The 25,252-nt window shown below is 36.8% G+C and overlaps 2 protein-coding genes across 4 annotated transcripts; both read left to right on the top strand.

Annotated features, from left to right (window-relative positions):
- The first annotated feature begins 1,139 nt into the window (after positions 1-1,139).
- LOC104612684 (uncharacterized) lies at positions 1,140-17,245 on the top strand. Of its 3 annotated transcripts, none has more exons than XR_016077111.1 (14): positions 1,140-1,576; positions 1,706-1,804; positions 1,917-2,047; positions 2,680-2,718; positions 3,124-3,216; positions 3,322-3,438; positions 7,209-7,304; positions 10,924-11,037; positions 14,805-14,858; positions 15,123-15,170; positions 15,447-15,597; positions 15,996-16,091; positions 16,599-16,668; positions 16,754-16,822. XR_016077111.1 is itself a non-coding variant. In XM_019200325.2 (14 exons), exons 1-14 carry the CDS (start codon positions 1,438-1,440, stop codon positions 16,937-16,939), a joined length of 1,503 nt encoding a protein of 500 aa, XP_019055870.1. In that variant the 5' UTR covers positions 1,146-1,437; the 3' UTR covers positions 16,940-17,245. The 3 variants fall into 3 exon arrangements, 2 of the variants coding, with proteins under 2 accessions (XP_019055870.1, XP_088745386.1); XM_019200325.2 differs by having other exon boundaries at positions 1,146-1,576; positions 15,926-16,091; positions 16,754-17,245; XM_088889260.1 differs by lacking the exon at positions 2,680-2,718 and having other exon boundaries at positions 1,146-1,576; positions 15,926-16,091; positions 16,754-17,245.
- A 4,070-nt stretch (positions 17,246-21,315) lies between these two features.
- Positions 21,316-24,419, top strand: NPQ6 (YCF20-like protein (DUF565)). Its single transcript, XM_010280204.3, has 2 exons — positions 21,316-21,624; positions 23,787-24,419. The coding sequence occupies exon 2, from the start codon at positions 23,817-23,819 to the stop codon at positions 24,279-24,281; it is 465 nt and encodes a 154-aa protein (XP_010278506.1). The 5' UTR covers positions 21,316-21,624; positions 23,787-23,816; the 3' UTR covers positions 24,282-24,419.
- Positions 24,420-25,252: the final 833 nt, after the last annotated feature.

Here is a 25,252-nt window from a genome sequence, read left to right as displayed (position 1 = left end):
ATTACTAGTGGCATTGGTAGCAACAACATTCAATAACCTTCTTCCATGACCATCAGGACAACTAAGTTCAATTATTATATTCTTGTCATCGATTTCCCTTTGTTCATTTATGAGAGCTCTAGTTGCATCTCTAACATCAAAGAATTCCACAAACCTCTAATACCGTTTTGATAGGATCTTTCTCAATTCTTTCATGGGCCCTAAATTATTACAAGATCATTCAAGAAGAAAAACCTATCAATTAAAGCTGTAAATTAAAAATAAATCAAAATCAACTGAATAAATAAATAAATTCCTTTGTTTAGTGGGACATCATCAACTCAGCCACTTTTCCTACTTCCCTTCATTTGTCTTGACTTTACTTCAAATACGACAGAAGACTTGGCAGAATGAACTTCCATACCCTAGTATAATTCAATATCAATGCTCAAGAGGAGACGAGGGCCATAATCTCCTTTTCAGGTAGATGAAGTTCTGCAATATGATCTATGTACATGATGCTTCAAATTGGTACTCTTCATACAATCACATTTCCCTTCTGCCTTGTGTTTAATTCTTTGTATTTCTTCAATGAATTCAACATAAGTTTGTGATATGTTTATTTGTTTGCTTTTGGGGGATAATAGGAAGAACTCTGTACCTATTTATTTTTAGTATTAAAAGCAATTTTCATCAGTAGCATGCCTCATCTTTTACATTTTAATATTTTATCATGGTTAGAATTAAGGAAATACTGGGTTTGAGTCATTTTCTTTTTCCGAGAACTAACTGAATTGATCGTCAAAATGCAAATGCTGATGACTTGGAATATTTATTTTTTCCATTCGATTTGCATGATATTGAAAATTTCTCCCCTTAATTAAAACTCATTAAGCTTTGCAATTGAGATCTAACATTTTTCTTCGTTTGAATGAGCTAGAAAAATCCTTTGTTTAGTTGGCCGATATTTCTATCTTCAGCGAATGAGCATTGTTGCCAATAAAAAATTATTTTATCATTTTTGTATTAATATAAATACTGGTTAGAGATTGGATATCAATTATAAGAAAATTAGATAATAAGTGAAAGATATTTTTATTTATTTTTTACATGATATTTCACGTTTTATATCAATTTAATAAGTTTAAATACTGCAGTTACACGTTTGAATGTTCGGAGTCGGAGTCGGGGACGGGGCATTTCAAACCCCGCCCCGTTGCCATTCCTACCCAGTGAGTCAGTGACCTTGGCGGCCGCCGAGCAGAGCCATTGGATTTGAACCAAGCGACCTTTCCTCGTCGTCCCGACCTCGACGTAAGAAGAAGACTCGCAAGTTGCATTACTGGTCCTCGCTTTCGCCTTTTTGGCGGGCAATGTCATGTGTTGTGTGTGGAATGCTTGAACTTAAGTAAACTCCTGGATTCTAAGAACCCTATTCACTGATCCAACATTCCAACCATGCTTTTGATCTCTCTCTGTTCCCACACTCTGCCCTGGTGCTCCCCTGATATCCGACGAACTCATGCGACTTCTTACGGGAGCCGGCCAACCAGGGAAGTCCAAGTACAGACAATGCGACGCTTGTCTGACAAACCCGGTAATTAAGCTCTTGATAATTTCTGCAAGTTCATTTGGATTTGTATTATGTTTTCCCGTTATCTGGGATTTTCGTCTCTCGTTGGTTTTGAGATCATTCATGCAAGTTATAATGGTAAATGGTTCATAGGGAGACGTAGTACCATGTTCGGGAGACCCATAACGATCCCTTCTAATAGTAGTCCTCTTCTACGACGTTCCGGTAGCAGTCCGGTTTTCTCTGACCTTGGTAATGAAGGCTTTTGGTTCTATCATCTATGAACGTCAAACGGATGTATCTCTTTCTATTGCATTTTGTGAACATTTCATTTGCTTCCCTAATGTGGTGGAGCTTGATTTAGGTCCTAGTGACAATGGATATAACGTGGAAGAAGGCTCTTTGAATTCCATAGAATCATCTGAAAAGAATACAAGTTCTTCAATGCACACTGATGCAATGATGCCACCACCAATTTTTTTATGGAGATTCAAGGTTTGGTTCCTCAGTTCCTACGGTATATGCTGAGAACTCTGTTTGGATTTTTTGTTATCATTTTTCTATCAGGAGGTGTTCACTTGAATATATTAAGGTCCAATAAACGACTGGTATTTTTGTGAGGCACAATGCACCTGAGCAGAAGGCATTAACATTGTTAGTTGATTTCCTTTGATCTAATTATCTCAAGAGGCTAACATTAACATTAATGTTAGCAGCTAAGCAATCTTCACTCTTTTGACTGTTCATATGCTTCATTCATTTTCTACCTACATTTTTGAAATTCCATGGAAATACCTTACTGAAACATCCTCTTGTTAGGAGGTTTTGTTATAATTCAGTGCTACTTCACTTGCCATGACCATGCAGTACCTAACTAATAAGACTAGAAGCTTTCTTCTCTCGATATATAATGAATCCTTTATCTTCTTATGTAAAGGAACTAATGTCGTTGCCCCTTTAATTGTGGTTTTCTCGTTTTGCCCTATCCTTCCAATAAAGCCTCCTAAGTTTATCTGCTTTACTTGCAGAGTCATATCGGATCTATAAGTGAATCATATTTTGTATGGATATTCAGTTGTTTAAAGGCATGCATGTATTGTTGGGCCTAACTGAGACTGAACTTCCAGGTTTTACTATTTCTCATCTGGGGTTTCACTTGTTGCAAGGTCAGCTATAGTTCCTTTTCCCTGTAAGTAATATGGTATTGGTATTCAAGCAGTTCTTGACATTTAGAGCTGTTTGACAACAATTAAAGTGACTGAACTGAATGACTTACTGCTTTGTCTTTTAGTGAATATGTCATCAAGTAGGTTGTTACTTGTTAGTGCTCCTTAAATGTGTGAATGGCATGTTGGGGTGATTACTATTACCCCTAAGTATTTCATTATATGACTGTATCCAGCAAAAGATCAATCAATAAGCCATTCAGTTCAGCAACTTCATCTGTTATCATACAGATTCTATATGTTTGAAGAGTCTTTATACTCTGGTTCTTTTTTTGGGGTGGGGGGATCTTTGAACTGGTCATCATGAATGCAGTTTTGGTTGAGTACATTTTTCTAAAATTGCAGATTGGCTGGAAATCTGTCATGAGAATGAGTGTGGACTTGCAGCATCTATTCTTATATGAAGCTTTTTTATATTACAATCCCCTCCTTCTTGTGGTAAGTACTGTGGGCTTCTTACAGTTTAAGGACATATGCAGTTTTCACCTTTATCTCTCATTGTCTTTTACTGCATAGCTTACTTATGGCTTTTTAATGTGGCAGACTATGATGGTTTGGCTGTGGGGGATTAATCTATGGGCTTTTGCTCAGGTTGGAGTCAATCATACAAAGATATTTGGTTTGGATCAAAATCATCTAACACATAAAGAAATATGGAAGGTATTGACTGTGAAACTTTGAAACTATTACACTCACTTTGGATATTAAGGTACTTATGGTTACTGATAATTATAAATAAAAAAAAAAACTTTGAAACTTCCTTGCTTGTGATTGTTTAAGATTTTTGTTTTTCAATATTGGGTAAATTTAGGATCTATTTTTGCCCATTTTGTTTTGTTTTTCAAATTTCTTTTGTCCTTTCCCATTTTCTAGATGCAGTGAAAATACTCTATTCTTGTGCAAGTGTAAAACAAATGATAGTATAGAAAACTATTTTCATCATTTACCAGACCTAGGTCTGGTAAATGATCCCAAAAGAAAATAAAAGAAAAAACTATGTAATTTGTTGAAAAGAGAGGTTGACTTTGATAATCTAGGGATTCAAGTTTGGAGATGCAGACATGGTCATTTCCCCTTTTTCTATATGTAGACAACACATTCATTTAAATTGGTGCTTCTGTGGAACAAATGCTGACGCTTCATGTTATTCTGAAGAATTTTGAGGTTCCATCTATGCTGATAGTTGAGCTTTAGATGGTTGATGATTGGATGCAAGGGTTGGATCTGAGGGTCTGTTTCGTTTGTGGTCAGAATCGGATTCGGAATGGCCTATTCCTCCACCTGTTTGGTTCAAATAGGAATTGGAATCGGATTCCAATTGATGCCATTTGCCTGTTTGGTTCATCTTGAAGAATCGGAATTAACCGAGATTTCAATTTTGAACCTTTGGATTGTCTGGCTGTAGAGAATTATAGCTTGATCTCCAACTTTCCTTGTGTTGTTTATAGCCTAGAGATACACCTTTGCCATTCAAACAAACAGATAAAGCAACTTTCTAATTTGTTATGTAGAAATTCATGTACAATAAGGTTTCAAAATGTTCCATTTAAAGTGGCTTTGATATTGTATATCTTAAGCCTGGTGTATGCAATTTGTTTTGGTTTAACGTAAGTTATCTCAGTTACAGGTTAAAAAAAAGGCTAACTTGATAGCAGATGGTTTGGGTTCCTTCTTCCTGGATATGATGATTTTTGACCCTTTGTGAGGCCTTTGTATTTTGTATATTTTGTCCTTAGGCAAGAGGATTCCTTCATTTTTTTACATTCATAATAAATTCTCAGTTACCTTTTTTTATAATAACCAGACCAAGGATGTTGATTAGATAAATACAAACAGATAAGAAAAAAAGAAGATACACTAGATCAAGCAAGAAAGAATTAAAAGACTCAACACCATTGGCCTGTCCCTGCCAACTCCAAAGTATTCAGAAATATGACCTTGAAGGGCCAAACCCCAATAGAAGTCATCCATTACCTACTCTGTTCCTGACCAAAGAGTTGGCCATCTTATCAGCAAATCTCTTAATCCAATAGAATGAGTTGCCCCCTTTGGCTGCCATGGATTTAGCCTCCTGATCCTTTCCCCTAATCTAAGGACTTTCGGCATCTTTGCAAGTTCTGTTAGACTTTTAAGAGGTAAATCGATTCTAGAACTAAATTAAGTATTTTCTAAGTTACTTTTTAGAATAAAAATAAACCATATGTTTCCCATTAAAAAAAAAACCCATATAATTCTATGTACCAAAAAAACATATAACAACAGATTGCTAGAGAGATGAACTTCAACAGATTCATAGTTGAAGGGGACTCTAAATTGATAGTGGGGTGGCCCAAGAATCTGGACACTGTAATCTGGACCTACAGGGAAGTGGTGAAAAGATTTAAATGGCTCACCACAAATATGACTGTAAGACTTCTTTGGGAAAGGAGATTGGCTAATGGGATAGCAAACTAAGCTAAGCAAGGGGTGCATAGGGATCATCTTTTTTGGGCTCAGTTGTTATCCACTGTTGTAATTAAGGCTGCATCTTGCACCTCTCTTTTGGGAAGTCTCTTTGTAAAACCTGGTACCTTAGCTTATTTAATAAAGTTTATCATTACTTGTAAAAAAAGATAGGAAGTCTGGTTGCTTAGGCGGTGTTTGGCACATCTTTTTGGCATGTCTTTCAATCTGCGGGAAGCTCATTTGGTATTGTGTAAACGAAAAACCTGAAGACGAGCACGTAGAAAGACCTTTTATGGAAAGGGTGGGAAGAAGAGAAGAAAATTCACCTAGTTAGCTGGGATCAAGTTTGTACTCCAAAAGACAAAGGTGGACTTGGGATCAGAAAAATGAAGGTCTTCAACAAGGCTCTTTTGGGGAAATAGATTTGGAGATTTGGTAGAGAAAGAGGAAGCTGGTGGAAGAGATTAATTGCAGCCAAGTATAATTCAGACAACGGGGACTGGGCTACTACCAATTCCTTGATCTCTTTTGGGTGCTCGATTTGGAAGAAAGTAATGGAATTCTTCCCATTATTGAGTAATGGCCTTTTGGTGAAGCTAGAGAATGGCTGGAGAATTAGGTTCTGGAAGGATATGTGGTGCTCTAATAGACCCCTTGCCGAGGTGTTCCCTCAGCTATTCCAAATGGCAGAAAACCAAAAAGCCTTGGTTGCTGACTGCTACGAGATTAGAAACAACACTTGTCTTTGGGGCCCCTCATTCAGAAGGAATTTCCAGGACTGGGAACTAGATCAAGTCTCAGGGCTGTTGGAGATGTTATCTACTCAATCTCTGGATTTATCAGAAGAAGATTCTTGGATATGGTCTTGGGGTAAAGATGGGCTGTTTTCTGTTTCTTCGTTTGCCAGGATCCTTTCAACTGATCAAGGTGCTGATAAAGTCCAGAACCAGACTGTCCCTTCAAAGCTTAATGCTTTGATCTGGGCTGTGGCTCTGGACAAGTGCCTTACCAAGAAGAATCTGCAGAGGAGAGGTATGCAGTTGCAGGATTATTCTTGTGTGTTATGCAACCAAGGGGAGGAGGACAGCAGCCACCTATTTCTGCATTGTCCTATCTCCAGCAAAATCTGGAACCACTTCTTCTCCTCTAGGCAGCTATCTTGGGCCATGCCTGCATCTGTTCTGGATCTCTTATGGTGCTGGGATCAGAGAGGCTTATCTAAGTCAGGAAAAAGTGTCTGGCTCTCAATTCCTGGGGCAGTGATTAGCACCATTTGGGCTGAAAGAAACAAAATAATTTTCCAGGATAAGCACAACACTGTGGATCAACTGTTGCCCTGTATTGTTGGAAAACTAATCTCTTGGAATGCTGTAGCCTTAGGGGTTCATCCAAGGGTTTTAGGAGCTCAGCTGATTGCTGGCAGCCTTTATCTGTAATTTTTCTGGCTTCTTGGCCCCAGGTTTTATGGTTTTGGGGCCCCTTGTATTCTGTAATCTGGTTCTGATGAAATAATCTGGTTTTGGGGCCCTTCAAAAAAAACAAATATTGTCCTGTAGAAGGTGCAGAAGGATTGTAACTTGATGAAAGTCCTGGCCTTAGCGTCCAGGATGTGTAGATTAACATTTTCAAAGCAATCTCCTATTACCACATTTCCAACTCTTTTTAGAAAAATGTAACAGTCTGATATTTTTGTGTGAAATTGAGTATGAAAAGGTGTTTCAAGGAACTAAATTATGGCCTGCTTTTCCTGTTGAAGTGCTCACTACGTAAAATTACCTTATGACCTATAACAGTAAAAAGGAAAAGCCATAAGGGGTGTAAAACACCTTACAGAAGACATTTACCACCTACCCCCAAGACAAAAAGCCATTTTATTGCTTGGTAAATATGCAGACCTATTGTAGATACCGATAGTTTAATACTTAATCAACTTTTACAGAACATATCATCAACCTAACTTCCATGGTTCATTTTGATATTTGCAGTGTGCAACATGGATGACGATCATTGTCCCGACTAGCATGACCGCATACCTTTGCCTTTACTCTAATGGAAAAGAGTCATTGGCTGCATCACAACCAGTGTAATATCTGCCATCTCTCTTACCAATAATTCCTTTTTGTCACTATTTTTTTAATCTTAGACTGTTAACTCCTTAGTGTTAATATCATATTCATAGTAAAGTTTCAACATGATTTATTTGTCCTTGTTCTAGTATGCTGCAGTCAACTTGAAACTTGATACACACTCTGGCTACTGCCGAAGATGTCTTTGCTGGTTGTTAGGTAAGCTTTTAGGAGACATGAAAAGGTCCAATAGCTAATCTGACTCCATAATTACCAATTCCAGCTGCTTGATTGTCATATATCATATATGTTCTCCTTCATGCAAGCTCCTCCCATGTCCAGCACTTGTGCTGTCAGAAGGAAAGACATAAGGCTACAGAAACTGAGTTATGAGGTCCTGTTGAACTCTTGGAAATGTTTCTGTGATGCTGATAGTTTAGCTTCATCTGGTTCTGCTAGTCATGCTGGATAAGATCTGCAGTAGATCATAGAAGACATTACTTCCTGAAAAAAATGTATAAGCACATTATAGGAGGCAAACTAACACTGGTGAAGGCTGCTCTTTTCTCCTTTCCCCTGTACCTCCTGTCTCTCTTCTCCATCCCATCATTAATGACAAAGCAGATGCAACTAAAAAGAAAATGAGAGCTGTTTGTGGAAAGATGAGGGAAATTTTCATCTAGTGAATTGGAGGAATGTGTATGTTCCTAAGAGGAATGGAGGTTTGGGGATTAGAAAGGTGAAGTAAATGTTGCTATTGCTGGGTAAATGGTTTTGGAGGTTCAATGAACAACAAGACAGTCTCTGGAAGAGGATTGTTACAACAGGACAGTCTCTGGTAAATGGTTCTCTCCTTTCTTTCTCTTTATGTTGGCTGGTTGTAACTCTAGAGAGTTTTGATCACTCTAGGGTAATACTTGTATCTTAGAGAAGAGTAGTAGGAAAAAAAAAAGAAAATGGTGCATCAGTTTAGCTCTTCAATATGAAGTTTTCAGATGTTGTAATGAAGGATTGCGGTTAAGTAGCAGAGAGATTGGAGCGTTAAAATCATGTTTAGTTGGAAGATTCCTGGATTCAGATTTTGACGTGAGTGGTGTCTACAAGTAAGCCTCGAATATATGGAGATATAAAGGTTTTGGGAAAGTTAGAAGATCGAGCACATGATTATTTTTGCTTATGTTTAAGAAGGAAGCTTCAAAGAGTGAAGCAGAAGTGCTAGCTCGTTATCCAAAACTGAGATTAGGTAGATGGTCTCCATTTGTTGGACAGGTGAGGAACATGTCTGGAAAGTGCTTCATTTGGATGATTGGATCAATGTGTTCGGGATTCCTCTTCATGCATAGTGTACTCAGACATTTAGAGCAATAGGTGATGCATGTGGTAAGTTAAGGCCATGCAGTTTTTGAAATAGAAGATGGGATGAGTTGTAGTTTGCACAAGTTTTGGTGGAATCAGAGGATGCTCAGTCTGTTCCTTTGTGTTTTGATTTGTTATTTGGAAGAGAAGTGTTTGAGATTAGAATTGTCATAGGGAGAAGACCCAATATTTGGGGTCAGATCAACGAGGGAGATGGGAGTTGCAGGCCATAATCAGGGGAAAAGGGAAGCGGAGAAGACAAACAGACGTAACAGGTAAGAGGGAGTGGGAGAGATGAAGGGTCAAGGGAGAATGGGGAATCGAACCAATGTGTAAGGTAAAGGGTAAAGAAGTAATTGTTGTCACGGGAGAGGAAGGGACAAGTGGGCCCAGGTGAAATTCAGAAGAACTAAAAATGAAGTTTCATTTAAAAGGGGTAGAAGGGGACAGTAAAAAAGAATCGATGCTTGAAATTGGGTTAAGATGTGGGCCCAAAGGGGCCTAAGTTAAGGTAAAAAAACTTGAAATTTGGGCTTATTTTTTAAGCATTTATTTCTCAAATAAGTGCTTATTTTGGGCTTTTTGTGTTATCCTAACACTTAAAATAAGTGCTCCCAAAAAGGGGCTATGTGTCCTTTCAAAATATGGCAAATCATCATATATAAAAAATGATAGTATTCTAAATATATTAATTTCAATATTTTCAAAAATAATACTAATATTATGTATTTAATAGAGCAATTTCATATCAAATTAGCAACTAAACAAGGCTATAATTTTATATGATAAAAATTTAAGATAGAGTAAAAGAGGAAAAGAACAGGGGTGGAACTGCTGTTTTAGAAAAAAAGAAACGTCATTATCCTTCTCTTTCTTTTCTCTTCTCAAAAACCCTTGTATGTTTTAAATTTTAATTGCAAAACCTATATCGCCTAGGTAGATGCCTCGTTGCTATAAGTCAAGGCGTTCAGGCGAGACACACCTAGGTGAAGCCTTGTCAACTATGGATGATCCCAATTAGAAGTTACTTAAAGGGTGCATGTGCATCAATCTTAAAGTTATAGTTAAATTTTTGGTCATGGACTACAAGAAAGTTAAAGTTATTTTTTTAAATATTAGTCCTTGGGTTAGATATTAATGGTGGAAAGTGACTTATTCAGGCTGAAGTATGAGATGATCCAATTGGGGCATGCCTAAGTATCATATTAGGGAACCTGTGGAAGGTTGGAACATTTCTTTTTAGTACATTAGAATGTATTAATAAAATGGTGGGTTTCTTAGCCAAGAGTGGGGGCTGTTCACAGTTCGGTTCAGTGCGATTTATAGTAAAAGAATATTATGTGAAGGTTTGATTGAAGATACATTATCTTTTGGGATCTATCAAATATTTTCATTCCTAAATTAATTTTGAAACTAAATTAACACAAAGTTCAAAATTATGAAGCAACAAACCCTGTAAATCTGGCATAAACAAATTTTGATTATGCAAGTATCTTGTAAGGATATCATTGGAACATCTTTTCAAAATATTATTTGGGGGCCATATGAATTGCACAGCTAGGCCATAGCATTTTTCAGCTGGATTGGCCTAAGCTAATAGGCCTTAAGTTTCACCTGAACACTTCTTGGTCTTGTTCTGCAGAAATATGTAGTTAAGCCTGTGGGCCACTTGGCATTACTTTTCCATTCTTTTCCTTCCTTGTCATCCGCATTTCTGACATCATTGAACTAAAGCATATAAAGGCCATTATTTCAAACAAACCTTTATCAAAGGTAAACCTGCGTTACTTTTTCTTTGATTTTTTTTCCTTTTTTTTTGAGTACTCTTGTAAGCATACATGTTAGATGCTAATATGTGGTTAAAAGGCATTGAACAAGAGATATTGATAAATTGATGTTACGGTATAGATGCTTATGGCCTCCCCCTAGGTTCTGTGCTAATGGTTTCTCCGGCATTATGACTTTCACTACAATGATACTATCTGTAGATCAAATCATTTTGTGGATTGTATTTCACTTGATTGCTTATGGCTCCATTCCATGTACTTAGCATAGAAGTTCGATATAAATGTATTAGCATGATATGTATTTTAACTCAAGTCTAAAAAAAATCTTTAGGTACATTATATGCTGCAACCAGATTTTCCATGACTTTGCCACTCTTATTCTTGTGCTTTAAGAAACTGTGCAATAAGCTACATGAGCATTCTAATTTGTGGTCCTTCCATTGGTTTTGTTGCATGAATCATATTAAAGCTTTTAATGCTAATTATTTCAGGTACTTTTGTATGCTGCTGTTACAATGGTTCTTATATTTCCTTTTGATAAATTTTATTTATCATCTCGCTACTACTTATTAAGGACACTTGGTCGGATACTACTTCCATTACAGGTAAGTCATACTTTGGTAGAGATTTGTTAAATTTTCCTTGTTACCTTCAATTACCTTATAGACATTGGTTTTCAATGTTTGACAAAAAAACAAAAAATAAGAGACAAATATATACGCTGGTTGCTTTATGTGAGTATTACCAGATAGCCAAGTTGTGCTAGGTTCTTTTTGAATCTTTACTTAAAGATTGATTGGGAAATATTCATTTTTTCCTGCCATGATTTTGGTTCTATTTTTTTCTGTTCTAGTGTTACAGATACTATGATTCCTTATTTGGCATTGTTTACTTTTGTCATAAGGCATCTTCTGGAACATGGTTTTAAAAGGCGAGGTGAGAGGTGTATGCCTCAAGGCATGGCAAATAGATTTTGCCTGGCCACAGTAGCCTTTGTTGCAAAACAGAGGGTGTAGGCCTCAATTTGACTGAGGCATACGCCTTTATCCTTTCGCCTCATTTTTTGTGAGGCGGGGGCCACAAGTTGACAAACTTTTGGGTGGGGAAAAATTTAGTTGATAGAGGGTAAAATTGGAAAACGATTAAAGAAAAGTGAAAAAACACAAAAAGTCCCAAAGTTTAGGGCTTCTTCGAACTCAAATCTCCATTATCGAAAGACCGAACTCAGGGGTGTTCTCAGTTCTCAACACTGTGGTGGTTTAGCTTCTTCGAGCAAAACATTGAAGATTCAAGAATCAAGAGGAAGGAACAAAATCAGATCCGTACAGGTCAGTCGTCCTTCCCCCTTCAATCATTGAGCTGGTTTATAAGCTGGAGACTGGAGATGGGACACATGGCATTTTGTTAGATGCCAATTTCTGATGCATAGTATACTTGGTTCCCTAACCTCATACCAAGGAAAAGGATTCCAAATTGTGCTTTAGATATTATGGCCATTATCCAATCTCCAGTTTGTTGACATTTGACACCAACTATCCCAGTTGGTTAAATTAGAATGTCATTAAATTTTTGTGTGCTTATGAGTTACACTAGACTGAAACTTAGTTATTACTTACTAGATTAGAAAGCAAATAAAAAGCAAGAATTTGTAATGTTATTTTCTGTTTATTGAGCAAGCTTGAGTCATCACCTGAGCTCTTGGGTGCTTGGCTATGAAATCCACATAATTGCCTCCATGTTAGTGGCTCAATGTCAGCTTGATGCAATTTTTATTGTGATCTTCCTTAGGAAAATTATATTTTGATTAATTTTTTTGATCAATAACAAATTCATTAATTAATCATAAGAATAATTACAAAGAGGAAGACAAACTTTCTTATCTTCCAATTACAACTTGAGCCCCCAAGAAAAGAAAAGAAAAAAAGAGAAAAAATAAATTACATCTGAGCCCAAAACATTGATTCCCTCTCCACCCCTTGTTTAGCTAACCCATCAGCAAAAGAATTAGCTGATCTTTTAATCCAACTAATCTTAACTTCCATCTCTCGAACCAGCCACTTGAATTTCCTCCTCACATTGTTGTAATTCCATAAGCCACTGTTGTCTTTATTCAACCACCTTACCACCACCTCCGAGTCCCCTTCAATTATGAGTTTTCTGATATTCATCTCCCTAGCTTTCTGGACTCCTTCCATAACTGCATAGATCTCAGCTCTGAGGTGGTCACTCACTCCAATTGGGCCTGATAACAAGGTAGAAACAACCCCATTCTCATCCCTAAAAACACCACCAATCCCTGAGTGTCCGGAATTCCCTCTACTACTCCCATCAAAGTTTAGTTTTAGGAATCCAGCAGGTGGGGGGGGGGGGTCCAAGACACACTCATTACTGTTTTGGTCTGGGTACAGTTAGCAATCTCACCCCACTTCCTCGACATGTCATCCACAGTGTAATTTGTGAATAGCTCTAGGGATTAGAGCCCTTAGTTCTTCAGCACCTCTCTCTACTTCTGAGAAAATCCTAGAGTTTCTTTCTTCCTATAAAGACCAGCATATCACAGCCCTCGGTCCTCTCCACATAGTCCTTCCCCTTTTCATACGCCACCTGAAAAAAGAAGGGGAGAAGAGACTTTGCACGTTTGATGGAGGGTTCCAACTACACTCAAAGAGGGAGAAAGCCCACTCCCAAATTGACTTTGCAAATTGGCAAGACACTAGTAGATGAAAACCAGTCTCCCCATCAGCTTTGCAGAGAACACACCAGTGAGGTGACAAACAAGTATTGGGTCTCTTCTTTTGGAGCAGATCACTAGTGTTGAATCTTTCCAAATAGGCTTCCTAGCAAAAACTACCAACCCTAGGAGGAATTGTTCTGCACCAAACCTCATTAACAGGGAAAGGGAGGGCTACAGGACTGGTGGACTGGCTTAAAACTCTGAAGAAAGAGGCATAGGAGAATGAGCTAGTGGGGGTGGGGATCCAGATTCTAGAGTCCACCTTAGTAGGGTCTAAGAAAATATTATCAAGAAGTTCAAGGAGACTCGAAATACTGTCAAGGTCTGAGTCTTTCATAGCCCTTCTTAAACCCAAGTTGCACTCAAACCCAGAAATGGAAGAGGAAGGGGTAATGAAAGAAGAAACTGGCTCATTTTTAAAATTAGATAGGGCATACAAAGAAGGAAACTGGTCATTTAGGGGGGCATAAAATTTTATGGAGTTACCTGGATTCAAATTGTACCTGATAAGAGGGGAGAAGACTGGCAACAAATCATGAATGGCTTTCCAAGGTGAAGCGCTTGTAGTCCTAGCTCGAATTTCAACATCCCATCCAGTTTGCTCCAGCCCATGTATGCTTGCCACTATTTTAGCCCATAGTTTCTCCTACTCCAGTGGGAACCTCCACAACCACTTCCCCAGAAGGGCTATATTCCTTTTTCTAATGTTCCCAAGGCCCAAACCACCACAGTTTTTACTCCTGGTCACCACCTCCCAGCTTACTCTATGATCCCTCTTCTCCTCTCCCGGCTCCCAAAGGAAATCTCTCATCATCTTCTCCTATCTATTAGAAACCTTTACTGGGATTTTGAACACTGACAGGAAATAAATGGGTAAGTTTGCTAGAGTGGCCTTAATCAGTGTAGTCCTTCCACCAAGAGAAAGGTAATTCTTTTTCCAAGAGACAAGTCTCTTTTCAAATCTTTCCACCATTGGGTTCCAGAAACTCTCTCTCTTGGGGTTATCTCCTAATGGCAACCCTAGATAATTCAATGGCCAGCCTGAGACTTCTAATCAAATTATATTTTGATTAATGATTAATTAATTATAGACTCTTGTATCACAACTGAATTTTTAGTGTTTTTTAGACTTAACGTAATCTTGAAAAGATTTGAACACACAATCAATGATTATTGGACCATTGATACATTAAATAAATCACAAATAATTATATAAAGCTTTACTTATTTATTTCTTTCTATGTTTCTATAATTTTTAAGTTTTTGGTTTGAGGCTTACACCTCAAACCGCCTCGAGGCTTACGCCTCGCCTCTTTAGCACCCAACTGCCTCGCCTCCACCTTTAGCCTTTTAAAACCTTGTGTTGGAAACATGTAGGGAATTTTAAAAAGTCCTAAACTCCTGTGAATATGCAAATAATCTGTATTTATACTTTGTTTATTTCTGATTTTAATAAATTCTCTTGATAGATAGATAGATAGATAGATATGATCTGTCGAATCACCCTTTCTGAGAAGTAAATCCGGCATAATACAGTACTTTTGTACCATAAGAACTAAGGGGAAGAAAAGGAAACTCTTCAGGATTATTTGGGCCATGTGTTTATAACTTAATTTAATGGATGTCTGGTGAACACAGGCAATAACATTTTCTGACTTTTTTGTGGCGGATATCCTGACTTCCATGGCAAAGGTATACATCTTGCACCATATCTTGTATTATAGTACATAGCTTAATTACTTTTATATATTCTCAAACTCTGATATAGATCTTAGCTCTTTTGGCACAAAGATTGCTAATATCACTCCCTTGTTAAATGTTTGCTTGCTGGGATTTGTCCTAGTTGTCAATCAGAACGTTGTAAAGAATTAGTTGTGGCACTAAAATTCTGGTTCCAAATTATTAGTGGTTTCTATTCTTTTTTAGGGGGATCATGCAATTGTTAATCGTATGCAGGTTCTTTCGGATTTGGAGCGTTCTGTTTGCCACATGGTACATCAACAGGTTAGCATTTTTATCAAGTCTGTCTGTATGCTTAAAGATAAATCTAAATAAAATAAAGTTTTTTGTGATCCTCTGTTTATTCCTATGTTGTATGGCCTAGCCCACCCTTTTCCCCTTTAATTTGTCATAACTTTTTCTCTTTGAAGCTTTGATTAATTTATATGCTCCTTACAAGTGGATCCTCCAATTCACTTCTGTTTGACCTCTATATGGGTGATTTCTTGTTTGTAATGATTTATAATTTATTTTCCGCTAAGACAGCCATTTTATATGCAGGTTGCTACAATTGCGTGGTTTGAAGCTGATTCTGTATGTGGTAGTCACTCAATTGCCATCCCCTTGGTGCTAGTTTTGCCATATATATGTCGTTTATTCCAATGTCTACGACAATACAAAGATACTAAAGAAGAGACCACCCTATTGAATGGTAAGAACATTTGTGGACTTTTTTCTTATTCCGCTTTATTTATAATTATCCCCCATTCCCACTTCCTAACAGAAAAAAAAGGGTAAATATACCACCTTTCATTTAGGAAATTTAAATTCAAAATTTATTTTTAATAAGGGAATATTTTTCTTTTCAACACTTGGAGATTATTAATTCCTTTTGCATAATAGGTAGAATTTGCTCATACATTCCCAACTATTTGTTAATTGGTTGTGTTGTGATAGCTCTTGGTGTTTCCTATAATTGTATTACATAGATTTTCCATCTCAATGTTTCTGTTTTGACATTATTTGCATGTGGTTTTCAGCTTTAAAATATTTTACGGCAGTCCCAGTGATTTTTCTGTCAGCCCTGAAGTATCATGTCTTCCCTGATAGGTGGACAAAAATTTATCGCCCCCTTTGGCTTCTCTCAAGTGTTATAAACTCACTTTATTCATTTTACTGGGATGTGATCCAAGACTGGGACTTAAGGTATGCAATCTTTCTTACGTGTTAGCATATGGAAAATGTTAGATTGTTACCCAGCCAGCTTAAAACCAGACCCAACACTTGACACTTGGTTTGGTATATAAATATTTAATATCACAGATTGATGATGATCCAAGCTAAAGTTAGAAGGTAGAATCTCAATATTCTTGGACATGGTAGAAAGGAGACATCCAGAAAAGAAAAGTTTCCAATTTTTTCTTTAATTTATTTTTAAAGTTTCTTAAAATTTTTATCTACTTGTAATAATTTCTTAGGTTGACGGGCCCAACACTCATAAGCACCTGGATACATAGTAGCCATGCTATGTATCAAGGCAGCATTGCTTGTCGCTGGTTCCAAAGATATTATGTGTTGGACAAATGATAGACGCCGTTTGCATGTATTAATGTCCAAGTCATAAATTAGTGTAAAGTAACTACAGATTAATATGATACAATTTTTCCATGGTCTGCAAACTAACTTTTTTTCTGTTTGGGGGGGTGGGGGCAGTATCTTCTCTCCGATTTTCAGGTTCAACAGGCCACGCATATGCTCAAACATGCTATATGGACGGAAGTGGGTAAGGTTCTAGACTTCTATCTATGTCATTGTCATGTTTCTGCAGGAGCAAAATTATATCTATGAACAAAATTATATAATGGCAGGTTTATTTTTGGGCAATTGGAAGCAACCTTATCCTTCGTTGTACTTGGACGTATAAACTATCTTCCCATCTTCGCCACAATTATCTGACAGTTTTCACAATCACGGCCTTGGAGATTCTTCGACGCTTTCAGTGGGTTTTTTTCCGTGTAGAGAATGAGTGGAATAAGATGAAGTTGGGCATGTAGTTCTCCATGAGTGGCACACCAAGGCAGGAAGATAAATTACTAGGTTCCACGAACCACAATGTATAAACTACAGGGTTCGTTGTGTATAAATTTCAATTTTTTTTTTCTTGTTCTGCTTCGTGTTTTCAATTTGCTTTCCGTGATTTAGCCTTGAAAGTATATCACTTATTCACCCTTGATTTTGGCTGTCCATCAGAAACTTTCTTTGTATAGGAACAGGGTGAGAGAGATGTAGATCAAGGTTCAAAGTGTTTCTTAGAAACGTAAGATGTATCAAAAAGGTAATTTTAAGAGATATTATCAAGATATGCTTTGGAAATGTATAGATAGGGACGAAAAATCAAGATACGCATGGATACATTAGAAAATCCAAAAAAAAAAATCTTAAAAATATGAACAATAACAAAAATGAGTTTTATGTGTATAACTAATTTATTTAAACATAAAAACCATCCTTTAATGATTTATATAAAGTATTGGTATATAATTAGTAACCATTGAAAAATAATAGAAGAACTAAAATGTGTGTATATATACTAATATTTATTTGAAATCATTTATTAGTTAATATTTATTATATATAGATTTAGATAATATTTATTATGTATACACATTAATATATATCTTAATTTTTAATAAATAAATATAACTTGTATTCATCTTATTATTATATAAATATTAATAATCAAATTTATAGCATTTGTTGGGAAACATCCGCGAAGGCAAGAAAGATTACTTTAAGTATAAAAAACACGTCATTCTAATAAGTAATTAAGGTTGGCATAGTGGTTAATTAATTATTGTTATAAGCAAGTGACTTGGGTTCTAAACTTGTTACCTTTGGTTTGTGATTTTTAACAAATTATTTCACTTAAATAACATTTAATGACATATTAAATGCTCTAATCAAAGGTAACTTAAATAAACATTTAATTAAATTATATTAGCATTTAGTGATGTGTATCGGCCCGTTTTGGGTATGTAAACGCGTTTCGGGTTGTATCGGTCGATACACACCCAAAACGGTCTGATACAAGGCCGATATGGATTCGTATTGGATACGGAACCATGTAATTATACATGTTTTGTGTATCAGAACTCTTCCGAAACGATACGTTATGAAATTTAAAAGGGGTAATAGCATATAAGGGCAACTTTTGGGGTTTAATATCAATAAAAATAATATATTTAAAAAAATTTCAAAAATAGGTTAACTTTTTAAAAATAATATCAATAAAGGGCAAAAACACTGTTCATCTTCTTCTTCTTCCCATTTGTTCACTAGAGCCGCCATCCGCTACCGCCCGTTGCCGTCTCCGCCCACCTCCGCCTCTGCCTTCGGCAACGTTGCCAAAGGTGGCCGGAGGCAGAGGTGGCGGTGGCGGCATTGGTGGTCATTCCTTTGCCCATTGCCACCGCCACCTCTGCCTCCGCCCATCTCCGGCAACGTTGCTGAAGGTAGAGGCGGAGGTGGGCGGAGGCTCTGGTGAACAAATGGGAAGAAGAAAATGAACAGTGTTTTTGCCCTTTATTGATATTATTTTTAAAAAGTTAACCTATTTTTGAAATTTTTTTAAATATATTACTTTTATTGATATTAAACCCCAAAAGTTACCCTTATATGCTAGAAACCCAATTTAAAACCTTGATGTAGATTGTAGAGAAAGATGCTATAATAGGCAAGTATCGGCATTATATTGTAAAGATTGATTCCATTGGTAGTTATCAATCAAAAAGGCCATTACAAGTTCTCTTTATCTAGGTCTTTTGGAGGGGTTATATGTTCTGGCCTTGTTTGAATAGGGATGATAACGGGCGGGTTCAGGGAGGGTTTTGTAAATTCTAAACCCTATCCACCTCTTGAATGTCTCAACTCATACCCGTCCCAAAACCTGTAGTGGGTTAGATTTTGAAAATCCAAACCCTCCCTGGACATGAAAATGCTCCCTGACCCTATCATCCCCGCATTCAAAGATAGGGGTGGGTTGGGTTTAGAACTGGCATCTAATTCTGTATTGTTTTCTGCTATATATAAGCAACAAATAAGTAAAATAACACAAATAACAAAATTTTAAATTATTTGATTAAGACATATAAAAAGCATATACTATCAATTATTCTTCACATAAAAATCAAAAGATTATTAAATTCAACACATAATAATAAAGTTTATATGTTGTCTAACAATATGTGGGTCAACCCGGTCAAGAAGGATCATACTTGTACGGATTGTAGAATCCCAAAATTCATCCCCACCCTAAAACCTGTCCTTTAAGCGAAAAAAAAAAAAAACTGCCCTATCGGGTTGGATAGGGTGGATACCCAGAGTAGGGTAAATTGTCATCCATTTGAAGCCTCAAATAGCTCTTAGTTTAAACTGAAAATTGCCATCAAGACCCGGCCTCGTTTGAAGCTGCCAAGCCCACTAGTTTTCGGAACAAACTTGTATTCGCATGCCTAATAAATGTATCAGCCCCCATTAATTAATATTTATTTTTATATTTTTTATGGTGATTCACAAATGAGTATGGTTATTTGTGAAGAATCGATGTGGGTTTTTGTTGGATTTAAACCAATAGACCGGTGAATCCCTGTATATGGAATATTCTCAATTCGTTTACAATTCTAGACATTGTTTTCAAATGTAAATTGGACCGTTGGACTATTCGGCTCAGAGGCTATCCAGCTGGTTATTTCACTCCTGAACCATTCCTTTGTAAAAAATCATTAGTTGAATTATTGACTTGAATAATGGTTTTTGGCTATTTTTTATTTATTTTTTAAATTGCAATGGATCATTTATTTGGATTGAATGATCAAAGTATTGGCCCAAAAATCGATGGCCAAAACGGTTTCGATTCAAGGTTTATTTTTAAAACATTGGTTCCAAAGTGATAGGGTTTTACAAGCCTCAACTAATTTGGAGACACAATGGGATTCTTTGCAAGCAAAATCTCATCATGCCAAACATTGGGAACACATTCTACAAGTATAGGTGCACAATGTGCAGTTGGATGATAGGTCCACAGAGTTTTGTTTACTAAAGATCTAGGCTCATTGAGAATATCTTTGTACATTTATGTTTAATTCATGGGGAGTTGTTCCCAATGTATGGTAGGATTCTCATATTTTCATAGTGTGTACAAAGTTTTTGCTTACAAAGAATGTTGTAGGTATAGGGCACATGTTGTGGGGGCACATACGAGATGCATTCTATGGGATGTGCTAGGGATGCTTCTGTGGAGAGCCAATCCGGACTCTATGATGTGTGGATGCAAATAATCCATGTGTAATAGTGCTCATAGAGTGAGAGTCTGGATCTATTCCCTATAGTGTTCTCCCCAAACCAATTATGTAGCACATTGCAACCACACATTGGGAACATCTCCCGATTAAGGGTTTGAGTGAAGAGCACAGCATATGGGAATGAAGGAAAGGAAGTGGGAAAAACATAGGAGCACCACACTTTCAAATAGCGTTGCAATAGAATCGTGCTATAATCGAATAGTTAAAACTCGAGTTCGAATTGAATTCAAATCTCAAGGCAAGTTCAATTAATTATTCAAATTTGAGCTTGATCAGTAACAAGTTTGATTCAAAAGATTGTGAGCTAAGCCCGATTAACATACATACATACATACATACATACATACATACATACATACATATATATATATATATAATTTGAAATGGAACTAAATTCATTAAGGGTCCATTTGGTTCATAGCCAGAGTTGGAATCAGAATGATCTATTCCCATGGTCTGCTTGGTTCAAATAGGAATAAGAATAGAAATTAGAATCAGCAGGAATGAGATTCGTTCCCAAGGGAGGGGTGGGGAATAGCCATTCCCTCAAATGGGGGAATGCCATTCCAGTAGGAACGGGAATAAGATTCTGATTCCACTTAACCAAACAGTTGGAATCGCATTCCAATTCCGATTCAAGACCCCTATTCTCGTAAACCAATTTTAGTCGAACCAAGTCGACTCGATTGCACGGCTTGCCCCCCTATTCAAAATTTTGCAAATAAGGCTGTGTTTGGTTATAGTGCAAATTTATTTGCACTGGTACAAATGCATGGAAGTACAAATGTAAAAAATGCAAATTCTTGTTTAATTTTGTTTTAGATTTTACTTTATCCTCATTTCATGTCTTAATTTACTTCATTTGTACTGCAATCAAACAAAATAAATTAAAATTTGAAACAAAAATAAGTCAGAATTTACACTCAAATCATTTGCACTGTCATGGTTTTGCATCAGTGCAACTTTATTTGCATTGCAACCAAACGCAGCGTAAGGTATTAATGAATTGACAGGGGTAATTGGGTAATTATTGGAAACAAAAAATTTGATCGAGGAGAGCGTGATTGCGTGAAACCGTAGATAGATAGATTTGCCCGTTTAGCAATCGATCGCATCCTATCAGGAGTCCAGAGTTGAGTTCTATCTGCATTTTTTGATCGTCAAGAAATGGTTGGGCGGAATGCTAATTGGTGTCTCAGTTGATTTAAAAATGTCTTCCTGTTGAGCTGATGCTCGGTGAGGTTTTATGAGCTAAGATTTTGATGATTTCATGGTGGAGCCGCTTATTCTAAACGTGATTTAGTTCTTATGCTTTGTGTTCTGCTACTAAGATTGATATTTTCCTCTCTTGAAGATGCAATCTAGTTTCTAAACTGAAGGTAAGACTGAACCTCTCTTTTTTTTTATCAATAATGAACCTCTCTTTTTCGCTATGCATTTTCTCTAGCGTAACCGAAAAAGTTAAATTATCAGGAATCAAAGGTTATATGATGAAGTACCGGTTATCGGAATTCAAGTTTTTTGCATAAATTAAGCTCCATTTTTGAGCAAAAGGATACAGAAATATAGATGCATGGATGAACATAAATGTGGGATAAACTCCTGATCAGTTCTCGTAAAGAGCTAAAGTGCCTAAAAACCCTCTGCTTGAATGCTTCTTCAATTGATATGTGCTGGCGATAGTCCCATTTTGGCATTGCTTGTTACATTATGTAGAGACTAAATAGCCAGTGTCATTAAAGAAATTGTAAGTTTCAAATACATTTTGTGTCAAAAACCAGTCAGCCATGGACCATGGTAATGTTCAACAATCAAAATTTCTCTAGAATTCCAAACTCAAAATATGCCATTCACTTGTAAAACTACAGAGAAAAAGATTTCTTCAATCCTTTAAGAAAAGAGCATCTATGTAGAAAGGGCTTTGGTAAATTTTATGAAAAGAAATCTAAAATGAAAAGCCTAGAGAATCTCACGAATGTTAGAGGAGGCAGACTCACAGATGTTCTCATTTCTCTGTTTCCCTGGACTTGTAGATGACTGCGTCATTTCCATTCTCATGGACAGATAAACTAGAGATGTTCCTGCCATGGGGGGGGGGGGGGGGGGGGGTAGAGATAAAGAGGGAGAGAGCTTCTTTGTTCAGGTCTTTCATGTTTTCTTCAGGCTTCCTCGCTTAAAAATTGGAACAGAAACACAAATTTCCTCTTCCATCCTTTTCTAAGGCTATGTTTGGTTTGAAGGAAAATGTAGGGAAAGGTAGGGAAACCTATACAAACCTTGTATTGGTTTTCCTGTCTTTACCTTCCTTTCCCTACCTTTTCCTTCAAACCAAACATAGCCTAAATGAATCTAAACTAAGAAAAAGTGTTCATGAATCATATAATCATTTTCCATCCACCCGTCTCTGTTTGTACCCCAATCCAAAAACAGCCTAAACATAAAAGAAAAACAGGAATTAAGCTCCCAAAGTCACTTTATAACTCTTTCCTATGTTGTTTATATGCTTATCTTGCCATTATGTCAAACTAGAATGGAAAGATTTCATTTCATTTTGAACATGCTGTTGTGTCAAAAATCAAAATAGCTGAGAAGTCTACTAATGTTGGCTCAGAAGTTTTTTTTTTTTTTTTGATAAGTGCTCAGAAGAATAAATTGGGGTCATTGTAGTTTGTTCAAAGTTGATTTTTCTGACACCCTTGACCCTCCGAACATTGTTTACTTATACATGCAAGGCTAGACGCTCTTTCCTATGGTGAAAAGTGAAAGTTTAGCCTTCTTTGCAAGGACACGTGATTTAGGCAATCTATTTATATAATGTTTTTTTGTCCTATTGAATTGTTTTCTGCACTTTAAGGGTAAAGAGCTACAATAACACTTAAGCATATATGATGGGTATATGATTTGGAGGTTCAAAATCCTCAGTTATTCCACCTAATTATTTTCTTGTCAAACAGCTTGTCAATCCTTGAATGACTAGTGCTGGCCTACAAAAATTTGGCACAGACAGTTGATTGGATATTTCTCAAATCCAATTTTAGAGATCTAATTATTTGGATTCTCTGCATAATTCCCTAATAATTAAGAATGTTAGATACAATGCTCATTAATTGGATTACTAGTAATTCTTTACCAACATCTCTTTGTTCTTGAGTTGTGATCTTGATTCTGCTCCCCCCCCCCCCCACCCTATCAAATTTTCATTTTCTTCTTAGGGGCAAGAGATGTCATGTGGAAACTTTTAGGAAGCACCAGGAAAAACAGAAAACAAATAAAAATTCTGAATTTATTTTTACTCCAGCTATGCACTTCCAAGTAGTAATTCCGACCTGTTTGTAGTCCAACTGTTAATTTTTACAGACAGCTTAATTAATAATTCCTAATAGCTGTGGAATCAATATCTTGTATCATTCCTGGTTCCTGCCATTGGCTAAAAATATATTTTGTTTTAGTTGTCTTTCTCTTTGTTGTGTGTTTGTGTATCTGTGCATTTATCTGGATACATTAGGAGGGTTACATTACGTCGTCCATGTTTTGTTGCCAGACAAGATCTCCCACCAGCTAAGAATCCTTGATGGCATGCATCACCACTTTAACCTCTCCAAGCATCATTAATTGCGTAGCCTATGGAACAAAGGTCTCACCTCGGAGATGCAGAGTATTCACTTCAAAATCTTCATTTATGTATCCTAGTATCCAAGCTGTACAAGAAAATGAGGGGCCTCGGAGGCTTGTTGACATCATCCGGTTTGTGCCAGAGCTCTCTAGGAACTACTTTAGAAGCCCTTCTCGAAGGGCATTATTTGGTGGCATATCCTTACTGAGTGGGTTTTATGTAGCACAGACTATCTCTCTCTCATTTGGGGCCCTTGGTGTGAATGATGTAATTGCATCTGTGCTTTGTGTTCTTCTCACAGAGTATGTAACTAGGTTCTATTACAGCAGGCCCAAGGTAACCTTCCCCCTTGCACTCCTAAACAATTTTAAAATGGGTTTCACTTATGGCCTGTTCATAGATGCTTTTAAGCTAGCCAGCTGAACTAGAAAATGTGCTTAACAAATTGTTCTAGTGGCTTTTCTTATATATCAACATCATCAGTTAGACGTTTTTCAACCTTATATATCTGTTTCTGGTACGTTCTATGCAATGTCATTTCACTTTGGTCTATTTTCGGTTTTTGATTTATGTCCATTCAATCTTCTGCCCTTTATACAATCTCTGTCTAATTGGTACTTTAACCTGAACTGTGTCTTGTTGTGTACATGGTCCAAAACATCTAGCACATGGTTTCTCAAGACGTTAATTGAGGGATTTTGACAAATTTGTCAGTGTAATTGAATCCAAATGAGAGATTTCAAGTTCTCTCTCATCTGTTGGTACAAAGAATTTTCTTCCCTTCATAAGTAACATGTTCCCTGTTTTGCCTGATACATGTACTTTTCATGTTGACATAAGAACTAAGGTGGGTCTCACAAAATATGATATTGGAGCATCAATCTTAAATTGTTCTGGTCATCTTGTTTTCAAGCCAAGAATCTTCTTTGTTGGTTTTCTATCCAGGGGCTTAGGACTGGACCATTGACCATCTGAAAATGGAATAATAGTAGGAAACATTTCCTGTTGCAGTCGATTATTTTCAGTGCAAAAGCGATACAGTAGTTACTATGTAATCCCAGATACTGTTGCAGTCTCCCACAGCTCCTTCTTCATGGTGATTATATTTAAAAGTCCTGCATAAGGAAATTTAATGCAAGTTATATTCTTTTGTTTCATTTTTTTTTCTTTTCTGCACACTTCTAGCCAAGGAACGACAACTTAGGTAAGATGTGGAGTTTTTCCTCTAAGTTCTGAGATGAGTGGATTGAATAATCCACCAAACAAATAAAATTTAGGTTACTTTTCTTCTTCTTGCTTAAATTATAAACAAGATCCAAGGAAGAGCAAAGGAGGGATCTGATAACAGATCGAATTGGCCTGGCCTACAAGGCCAAAAGTTGACAGGCTAATGC

The sequence above is a fragment of the Nelumbo nucifera genome, chromosome 6 (genome assembly GCF_055504915.1).
Source record: "Nelumbo nucifera cultivar China Antique chromosome 6, China Antique-T2T, whole genome shotgun sequence".
In the NCBI taxonomy this organism is placed as follows: domain Eukaryota; kingdom Viridiplantae; phylum Streptophyta; class Magnoliopsida; order Proteales; family Nelumbonaceae; genus Nelumbo; species Nelumbo nucifera.
Note: the sequence above shows the minus strand (reverse complement) of the source record. Positions and strands in the feature narration are given on the sequence as shown.

Bases quoted from the DNA above. Each gene is read 5' to 3' on its own strand.
- NPQ6 (XM_010280204.3), top strand. From the start codon at position 23,817: ATGGCATGCATCACCACTTTAACCTCTCCAAGCATCATTAATTGCGTA.
- LOC104612684 (XM_019200325.2), top strand. From the start codon at position 1,438: ATGCTTTTGATCTCTCTCTGTTCCCACACTCTGCCCTGGTGCTCCCCT. The intron at 15,171-15,446 runs GTTAGCATTTTT...TTTTATATGCAG, and splicing joins GCCACATGGTACATCAACAG to GTTGCTACAATTGCGTGGTT. The intron at 15,598-15,925 runs GTAAGAACATTT...TGTGGTTTTCAG, and splicing joins AGAGACCACCCTATTGAATG to CTTTAAAATATTTTACGGCA.